The sequence below is a fragment of the Crinia signifera genome, chromosome 3 (assembly GCF_055691185.1).
Source record: "Crinia signifera chromosome 3, ASM5569118v1, whole genome shotgun sequence".
Classification (NCBI taxonomy): Eukaryota; Metazoa; Chordata; class Amphibia; order Anura; family Myobatrachidae; genus Crinia; species Crinia signifera.
In genome coordinates this window covers 217,537,931-217,548,561 of record NC_139219.1, presented here as the reverse complement: position 1 = coordinate 217,548,561, position 10,631 = coordinate 217,537,931, and the positions used below count along the sequence as shown (strand labels likewise).

Genomic DNA, 10,631 nt, shown 5'->3' with positions numbered 1-10,631 from the left:
TCCATAGCCAGCCCAACTCCCCTTCCATAGCCAGCCCAACTCCCCTTCCATAGCCAGCCCATCTCCCCTTCCATAGCCAGCCCAACTCCCCTTCCATAGCCAGCCCAACTCAGCCTGCGCAACTCCCCTTCCATACCCAGCGCAACTCTCCTTCCATAGCCAGCCCAACTCCCCTTCCATAGCCAGCCCAACTCCCCTTCCATAGCCAGCCCAACTCCCCTTCCATAGCCAGCCCAACTCCCCTTCCATAGCCAGCCCAACTCCCCTTCCATAGCCAGCCCAACTCAGCCTGCGCAACTCCCCTTCCATAGCCAGCGCAACTCTCCTTCCATAGCCAGCGCAACTCTCCTTCCATAGCCAGCGCAACTCTCCTTCCATAGCCAGCGCAACTCCCCTTCCATAGCCAGCGCAACTCCCCTTCCATAGCCAGCGCAACTCCCCTTCCATAGCCAGCGCAACTCCCCTTCCATAGCCAGCGCAACTCCCCTTCCATAGCCAGCGCAACTCCCCTTCCATAGCCAGCGCAACTCCCCTTCCATAGCCAGCGCAACTCCCCTTCCATAGCCAGCACCACTCCCCTTCCATAGCCAGCACCACTCCCCTTCCATAGCCAGTGCAACTCCCTCTCCATAGCCAGCGCAATTCCCTCTCCATAGCCAGCGCAACTCCTTCTCCATAGCCAGCGCAACTCCTTCTCCATAGCCAGCGCAACTCCCTCTCCATAGCCAGCGCAACTCCCTTTCCATAGCCAGTGCAACACCATTCAATGTTGTATCATTATTTTTTCCTAGGTACGGCTTTCTTTTAATTGCACAATAGAATAGACAGTTTTATTATATGGGTCATTTTCATACTTTCAGACAGCAAGCACAACCATATTTTTACGCCATAATGCAATTGTACATTATTTGCTATACACGGTATATGTGCTTTTGTGGACTGTATATGTCTGTCGTAATAAAAGCAAAAAGATTCGAATTACATTTTAATACAAAATTAAAACAAATTTTATACAAAATTGATTTGAAATCAAGTTATTACATTGTACAACAAAGCATTATATAAATAAATAAATAAACCAACCAAAACAATAGATCTCATAATGACTAAGGGGTCGATCTTATTATATGCGAAGTGTGCGAGGTGCCCGTACCACGGCATTTACATGCCAGCAATGACTTGCGATCTTGCACCCTTCATGGGCTGGATTCGAATTCTGTCCGCCATAAAGTGCAGCTGCCACGATGATTTGAACTAGTGAAATCACTGGGGCTTATTGGATCAACCCCAAAGCGTTTAAAAGGTGAACCCCAGATTGGACCAAGTATCGCGTTTATTACATTTGCAATGCTCGCCATTTATTAGCCATGTGCACACTAAAGTTTATGAGTCATCAATCAATAAATATACGGAAAGGTGTAATCCTTGGTCCAATATATGAATACGGATTAGCATCAACCACTGTAAAGCACTCTGCAAACAATATGCTCTTTTGCAATAAGCATCTGCAATATACTGTACAACTGTGACATGCAGAACCATTTCTTCTGGCAGACAGGTTCCAGCTAAGATTACTCCAATGCCAAGGTAGTGTACTGTAAGGGAACGCTTAGCTCACTGATGTTCCTGCGGCAGAAGGGTTCACTTCCTGTAGGATTGGCTGCCTAGTACATAAAACAAGGCATAGGTTAGACTCCAGAAATATAGCTGAATAGTGAAGCCTGTCATACCTAGATCACTTACAACGGTTAGAATATAATAAGCACACATGCAAGAAATACATGGCTTTTTTTTTATAATAAAAACATTTCATATTTTCCTGAGCCAGATAACATGTATTGCAAACAATATACAAATTATAAATCTACTTCAAAACGTTAATAAAATTTAAAAAACAATATTCGCATAGGAATTATACCTAAAATAATTAGAAATTTAAAACCAGTAAAATGCTTTAGGATTTGAAAGCATGGCTGATGATAGCAACTCTTCTATTACTGGTATTTGCAAACTATAATGCAGCTAACTGATCTTTTCTACAAAGCCAAAACAAAGTTAATGTGTGATTGTGTATGTGCATATTATCTATCTATCTATCATATATAAATAAAAGACCTATGGAAAGATAGAGATACATAGTGTACACAAAGATAGAAACTTTACACCATTTGTGGACAAGGATATGAGGACAAGCTTTCATCTGCTGCAACCAGATTCTTTCAAGTATACATTCCTACTATGGGGGGTATTAAATAACTCAGCATATTATGTGAGGAAGAAGGGTAGGTACTTGTGTATTATAGCGGCGCCCATCGCATCACATACCATAAGGCATGCGATGGTATGCGATGCGACGCGATATCGCGCGATATTGTACAATGTCATACAATTTTAAAATTGTATGACACTGTGTATGGCATACAATGCCATACAATGCGATGCGATTAAAAATTGTATAAGCACCCTAATGGGTGCTTACAATGTTAAATGCACCCCCACGCCACCCCCCCCCCCCCCCCCCACTATAAACGTGAACCCGAAGCGTAGCGAGCACAGCGAGCCCGCGAGGGGCGGCGGTACGCGTCCTCCGACCTTTTCATACCCCCACTATCCACGTCGGCGTGGAGTTGAGAATAGAATAGTGTGGCGAGCGCAGCGAGCCACTGAGCGGACACGGATATCTTCACAGGTATCGGCGTCCCCTCGCGGGCTTCACAGGTATCCGCTGTGCTCGCCACGCTTCGGGCTCGGTGGCTCGCTGCGCTCGCCACACTTTCTATTTTCAACTCCACGCCGACGTGGATAGTGGAGGTATGAAAAGGTCGGAATACGCGTACCGCCGGCGCTCGCCACGCTTCGGGTTCACGTTTATAGTGGGGGGTGGTGTGGGGGTGCATTTAACATTGTAAGCACCCATTTGGGTGCTTAAAAGCACCCTTTAGGGTGCTTATACAATCTTTCATCGCATAGGGGGCCAAAATCGCGTCGCATCGCATGCCATCGGGTGCATGGCATGCGATGCGATATGTACATCGCGCGATGTACATCGGGGGCGCCGCTATAATACACAAGTACCAAAGGGTATATAGGGGGGCCTAATGGTGTGTACACACGGGTACAATTCAGCATACAATTTTGACTATATAGTCAAAATCACATGCAGATCGCACAGGTTTTTTTTTACCTTGCGATCCCGAAATCAGATAGACAGGGCTACATTGACTATATAGTACAGATCTGTACTATACAGTCAAAATTGCATGCGTGTCTTTTGGCTTGCAGTGCAATTTGATCCCCTTGCGATCCGATCACATCTGGATCGAATAGCACGGCCGGCGACCGTGTGCACACACCATTAGACTGTACCCCCTAACTATATGTAATGCTACCATGCTCTGACTTTTAGTGCCACACACAGAAAGAAAGAGTGCACTCTCCAAATGTTACTAATTAGAACTGTAATAAGTTTGTGTCACAGGATTGTGGGCCCGGCTAGAAGTCTTGAGTACTCTTTGGATTGGAACTCGGGAGTTGTAATTTATCTGGTTTTATGTATTGCTTGTGCATAAATGGAGACAGTGTGAAAACCATAAGAGAGGGATTGTTTTAACCCAGAACAGGGGTGTGGAATCTAACACATCAGGAGTATTCACCAGGAGGTATGGATTTTTGCAGTGCCTTATCTGCAAGTGGTGGCCCCCTGCCCGGGCATTCTTTCTAGACTAGTACTGAGGTGATCTATAGAAGCTATACAAGTGATAATAACTGTGGTGGCTGAAGAATAGTCAAAGTACGGGTGATTGGAGCTGAAGATAGAGGAGATGATATTTCCAGAAGAATAACTTGACTGGAGCTCAAGACGGAATAATTATAAGTCCAGAGAAGTAACTGGACTGAGCAGAATAGAGATAAAGACTGAAGAAATAGAATTACAGAGGAGTAACTAGTCTAAGTGGACTGGAGCTGAAGACTGAAGATTTATAAGTCCAGAGGAGTAACAATAACAGCCAATAGATCGTACAGACAAGTAAGCGTCAGAATTGTGAAAGTACCCCCCTTCCCCTCCCTCCTTTTGGGGTGGACTCGGATATTGCAGATGACCAAATGTGAGTTGGGAGTCCAGGATTGGTTGAATTAAAAACTCCACACCCGTTGGGTTAAAATTTTAGGGCCCTTAGGAGGGGTTGTCTGGAATCGATTTAAAGCTAATGGTTTTAAACAAAGATATATTAAATGAGCTCGGGATCAGTAGAAAGATGGTAACTAGTCTGTAGACCAGAGGATGAATTACGTTAACGCAGGGTGATATCTTAATCTTAAAATCTACCAGACCTTGATGGGTGCCCTGCGTGGTAGGAACAAGAGCCAGGTATATCCCAGAGCTTGGACAAGGCTGTGGCAGCATGATCTTGACACCGGCCTCTGGCAGAGCACTCGGACCAAGCTACAGTAGCAGGTATGACTGCGAGTGGCTTTTCAGTCAGCTTATAAAACATTGTTCAACCACTGCGGTGCCATCCAATCCAGCTTGATGTGGAGCAAATAGATGTGTAGGTGCGGTGGCACTTGACAGAATTTGTTATTTACAACAAAGACTAAGGAGACTTGAGTTGCATAGTCAACTCAAGTCTGGACCTTAATGTAGTGGGACTAGTCCAATTGAGAACTGCTTCAAGTTACTCCGGATCCATTTGTAACCATGATCCTAAAATTACGGGTACTTGTGTGTTTGCATACATACAGCACCATAGGAAAATCGCATCTGTGCAATGCGATGCGATTTTTCATTGTATAAGCACCCATACCATGAGATGTGATGGTACTTCATTTTAATAGCACCCATGCACACCCCCACTATTCACATCACCCCGAAGCGTGGCGAGCACGAGCCCAGCGAGAGGATGCAGTTACGCGTCCTCCCCACCTTTTCATACCCCCACCATTCGCGTCAGCGTGGAGTTGACTTTATATAAAGTGTGGTGAGCGCAGCGAGCCACCGAGACCGAAGCGTGGCGAGCCTAGCGAGGGGACACTGATTACTTTACAAGTATTACATGTCCCCTCACGGGGCTCGCTGTGGTCGCCACGCTTCGGGCTCGGTGGCTCGCCACACTTTATAAAATCAAGTGGGGGTATGAAAAGGTCAGGAGGACGCGTAACCGCATCCGCTCGCCACGCTTCGGGGTGACGTGGATAGTGAGGGTGTGCATGCGTGTATTTAAAATTAAGTATAGCCCACTAAGCAAATAGCTTAGTGAGCGCCCTGCTAATACACAAGTATCAAATTATGTACCCCAATAAGGGGTCACCTCGAATTCGCACTTCTCTAAGTTACAAAAAAAGTCTCTGTAAATGTTGAAGAACCTCTTGAGCTTGACAATGATGATCAAGTAAATTCTGGGAAAAAATTTATATATTGTCTAAATTGACTACAGAGCAATATAAAAGATCTCTGAAAATCTAATTATTAAACTGTTGAATGACATCCGGGGCATTACTGAGCCTAGGGATGCCAATCCTGGGGCATTTTTTAAATCCTGGCATTAGGGATTGAAAATTGTTCAATCCCGAGATTCCCTTCACTAAGGCCAGGAGTGGGGCGGTCGTGACCTCTGACCTCTGACTAGAGATGTGCGGCGGCCACTTTTTCGGGTTTTGGTTTTGGATCTGGATCTCCCTTCGTGTTTTGGATCTGGATTGGTTTTGGCAAAACCACCCTTGTGGGTTTTGGTTTTGGATCTGGATTTTTATGAAAAAATGCTAAAAATGGCTAAAATAACAGAATTTGGGCCTGTTTTTGCCCCTAAAGTATTATTAACCTCAATAACATTAGTTTCCACTCATTTCTAGTCAATTTTGATCACTTCACAGCTTACAAAATTGTTTTCATTTACTGTAGTTGGGCCCAAAGGGTATACCGAGGTAACTGGATGACTAAGCTAAGCGACAGCAGTCGGCATCACATACATGTGGACCTTACACTTCCAACCTGGCAGAGCGGCACTGCAGGGGCAGACAGGGTGGCAGTTTAATAAACTATCCCAAAAAAAGAGAACTGCTCCAAACAGCAAATACAAAGAGGTATCGGCCTTGTCATGACTGGTGGTAGCAGCTTCAGCACTCCCACTATTTCCTCCTCCATCATCCTTCAAAAATGTGTATTTATTTTAATTATTACTTTTATTTATTTTTCTTACTTTACACTGGACAAGGCCTGTCACACTGGACACAGCCCCTTGGACACTGGACACTGCCCCTGGACACTGGACACAGCCTGTCACCCTGGACACAGCCCCTGGACACAGCTCCTGTACACTGGACACAGCCGTCACACTGGACACAGCCCCTGGACAATGGACACAGCTGTCACACTGGACACAGCCTCTGGACACCGCCCCTGGACACAGCTCCTGTACACTGGACAATGGATATATGTCACGCTGGACACTGGATATATGCCGTCACACAATGGTTAGATGTCACACTGGCCACTGGATATATGTCGTCACACTGGACACAGGATATATGTCGTCACACTGGACACAGGATATATGTCGTCACAGTGGACACAGGATATATGTCGTCACACTGGACACTGGATATGTCGTCACACTGGACACTGGATATATGTCGTCACACTGGACACTGGATATATGTCGTCACACTGGACACTGGATATATGTCGTCACACTGGACACTGGATATAAGTCGTCACACTGGACACTGGATATAAGTCGTCACACTGGACAATGGATATATGTCACGCTGGACACAGGATATATGCCGGCACACATTACATGTCACACTGGACACAGGATATATTGTCGTCACACTGGCCACTGGATATATGTCGTCACACTGGCCACTGGATATATGTCGTCACACTGGACACTGGATATATGTCGTCACAGTGGACACTGGATATATGTTGTCACAGTGGACACTGGATATATGTCGTCACACTGGACACTGGATATATGTCGTCACACTGGACACTGGATATATGTCGTCACACTGGACACTGGATATATGTCGTCACACTGGACACTGGATATATGTCACGCTGGACACAGGATATATGCCGTCACACAATGGTTAGATGTCACACTGTCCACTGGATATATGTCGTCACACTGGACACAGGATATATGTCGTCACACTGGACACAGGATATATGTCGTCACACTGGACACTGGATAATATATGTCGTCACAGTGGACACAGGATATATGTCGTCACACTGGACACAGGATATATGTCGTCACACTGGACACTGGATATATGTCGTCACACTGGACACTGGATATAAGTCGTCACACTGGACACTGGATATAAGTCGTCACACTGGACACTGGATATATGTCGTCACACTGGACAATGGATATATGTCGTCACACTGGACAATGGATATATGTCACGCTGGACACAGGATATATGCCGGCACACATTACATGTCACACTGGACACAGGATATATGTTGTGACTTGTGACACTGGACACAGGATATATTGTCGTCACACTGGCCACTGGATATATGTCGTCACACTGGACACAGGATATATGTCGTCACACTGGACACAGGATATATGTCGTCACACTGGACACAGGATATATGTCGTCACACTGGACACAGGATATATGTCGTCACACTGGACACAGGATATATGTCGTCACAGTGGACACAGGATATATGTCGTCACACTGGACACTGGATATATGTCGTCACACTGGATATATGTCGTCACACTGGACACATGATATATGTCGGCACACATTACATGTCACACTGGACACAGGATATATGTTGTGACTTGTGACACTGGACACAGGATATATTGTCGTCACACTGGACACTGGATATATGTCGTCACACTGGACACAGGATATATGTCGTCACACTGGACACAGGATATATGTCGTGAGTGACTCATGACACTGGACAATGGATAAGATATAGGCCGTCACACTGGACACAGCCCCTTGTATTACTGCAACCCCTGTACACAGTGTACTACTCAGCAGCACTGCAGCCCCTGCGTGTGAGCACTGCAGCACTGAGTTAGTTAGTTAAATCACAAAAAACACAGGGTTCAGGGCTAAATAAATCACAACACAGGGCTTAGGGCTAAATAAATCACAACAGGGCACGGGCCACAGGACAGCCCCTGGACAGTGGACACTGCAGCCCCTGCGTGTGAGCACTGCAGCACCTAGTTAGTTAAACTACAGGGCTCAGGCCTATAAACAGTCACTGACTCTCAAGTCTACAACACAGGGCAGTGAGGGCACAGGGCAGGTCACGGAGCACAGCACAGCACAGGGCAGTGAGGGCACAAGGCAGGTCACGGAGCACAGCACAGGGCAGTGAGGGCACAGGGCAGGTCACGGAGCACAGGGCAGTGAGGGCACAGGGCAGGTCACGGAGCACAGCACAGGGCAGTGAGGGCACAGGGCAGGTCACGGAGCACAGCACAGGGCAGTGAGGGCACAGGGCAGGTCACGGAGCACAGGGCAGTGAGGGCACAGGGCAGGTCACGGAGCACAGCACAGCACGGAGCACAGCACAGGGCAGTGAGGGCACAGGGCAGGTCACGGAGCACAGCACGGAGCACATGGCACAGAGCACACGGAGCTTCCCAACCACCCTCTTCCCTCTCCAAGATTGGAATGAAGATGGCGGGTTGCGCGTGCGTCTTTTATAAGCTCCCGCGAGAATTTGACAGCGCGATGATGACGTTCGGCCTCGTTATTGGTCCGGAATTCAGGCGGGAACTCCCGAGCCGGCTCGGATCTGGCCCAGATCCCCGATATTCGGATCTGTCGGATCTCGGGGATCCGGACCCGCTCATCTCTACCTCTGACCACGTCACTCTCTCAATATCTCTCACTTTTATAATTCTCACACCCTATAAAATATGGCCCATGAAGTTAGAAAGGATTTGTTTGCTGACCGACCAAACCTTCTGGGATAAAACTACCATCTATCGCCAAGATACAAAGAGCTCAAGAAAGAGTGGGCGTTTTCAACAGGTAATTGGCAATGAAGCTTGATGAAATGAAAGTTCCTGCTGTTCCAGAACACCTTATACCCCCTAGTAGCTGCTGATTGGCTAACAGTGGCTAAGACTGGAATTGGTCAGCGTTAGAGAGGTTTTATTTGATGACGGACTAGACCTTCCGGGATGATCCAGTTGGGTAAGTGTCGGAACCGCTGAATTGTGACAATTTGCAATTAAGCAAGAGGTTCTTTGCATAATTTTGGGCAAGAGTAGGGGTAAACTGTACTTTGTGATTTGTATCGCTGTACTTAATGATTTGTGACAGACCGCTTATCATTGGTTTACACCAGTAGTTCCTAAAATCTGTGAGGACACCTGGAAAACATGCACTGCTGGGAGTCCCTGTGGACTGAGTTGGGAACCACTGGTTTACACCATTAGCATTAAAAAAAAGAGCTGCAGTGGCTACATGTAGTTTCTGATGTAATACAGTAAAAAAGTTGACTATGACTGATGAAATGTCAACATGTTAGAATATCGACTTTAACCTTTAGGTTTAAAGGTTTAACCTTTAAACCTTTAAAGGTTTACCTTTCCAGTCCTATCAGTCATGTAACTGTCACTTTTAGGTTGTCATTGCTATTGTTGGCCTTTTGACTATATCCCTATTTCCAATCTTAACTGCATTACAGCGCTGTGGTGAAAGCATTCAGTCTAAAGGGGGTATTCAATCCAGGATCACAGCTGTTGATCCCTCCTGACAGCTGTGATCCAGGCCTGTTTACGTTTTGCCACAGCAAATCGGCAAGCGGGATTCAATGTCCCGTCTGCCCATTGGTAAAAATGTTCGTGTCCGCGTAAATGGCCATGGATTGTCGATCTGCGGACGGGATCGCGACAATCCACGGCCGTTATCAGCAGAACAGACCCGACAGCTTCTGAAGTCGGGCTCATTCTGCCGTGATCCCACTTATATGCTGTCGGTAAAGACAGCATTGAATAGGGACCCGCCACTATTTTCCCCATCGGGAAAAGCGGTGGAGCATTGATTACCCTCCTATACTTTTACTGGAACAACTGCCACTATTTTATTTTTTATCCCCAATTTAGTCTATGAACTGTATGGTACTATGTACCCCCACTACTGTAAATTCTAATAAGATTATATCCATTATTACATTATAAATTGCCACAGACTCCCGTAATCAAATTAAGGTCAAACTTTTACCCAATGGGTGTGTTATTCTTTAAATATACAAGTTTTTGTAATGAACACTTAAGTGATGACATCTGAGCATGCAAATGAACACGTGTATATGGATTTTATACGTATACTAGTATCACTTGTGTAATATAATATAATACAAACAGAACTGATGTTTTACAGATTTATTGCCTCATTTTTTTAAGATAATGCAAGATTATCATAGTACAGGGGTGGCCAACCGGTCAGAGGTAAAGAGCCGAAAAATATTGGTAGTCAAGCTTAAGAGCCGACATCATGCGCGCGCCTAAGGCGCATGCGCCAAAAAAAGGGGCGTAGTCGATTTTGACCCCCTGGGTGGGTGTGATACAAATATGCCTTCAATAGTGCAGTGCCATATATACATATGCCCCCAATAGTGCCAGATA

At 46.0% G+C, this 10,631-nt stretch overlaps 1 protein-coding gene across 5 annotated transcripts in view; it reads right to left on the bottom strand.

Annotated features, from left to right (window-relative positions):
- Positions 1-972: 972 nt before the first annotated feature.
- ARMC9 (armadillo repeat containing 9) overlaps positions 973-10,631 on the bottom strand; it is a 154,927-nt gene continuing 145,268 nt past the window's right edge. For all 5 annotated transcript variants that reach the window (XM_083177456.1, XM_083177457.1, XM_083177458.1 and 2 more), the window contains one exon: positions 973-1,664. In XM_083177456.1, the coding sequence (XP_083033582.1) occupies positions 1,642-1,664 (23 nt within the window). In that variant the 3' untranslated portion in view covers positions 973-1,641. The remainder of the gene's footprint in view (positions 1,665-10,631) is intronic.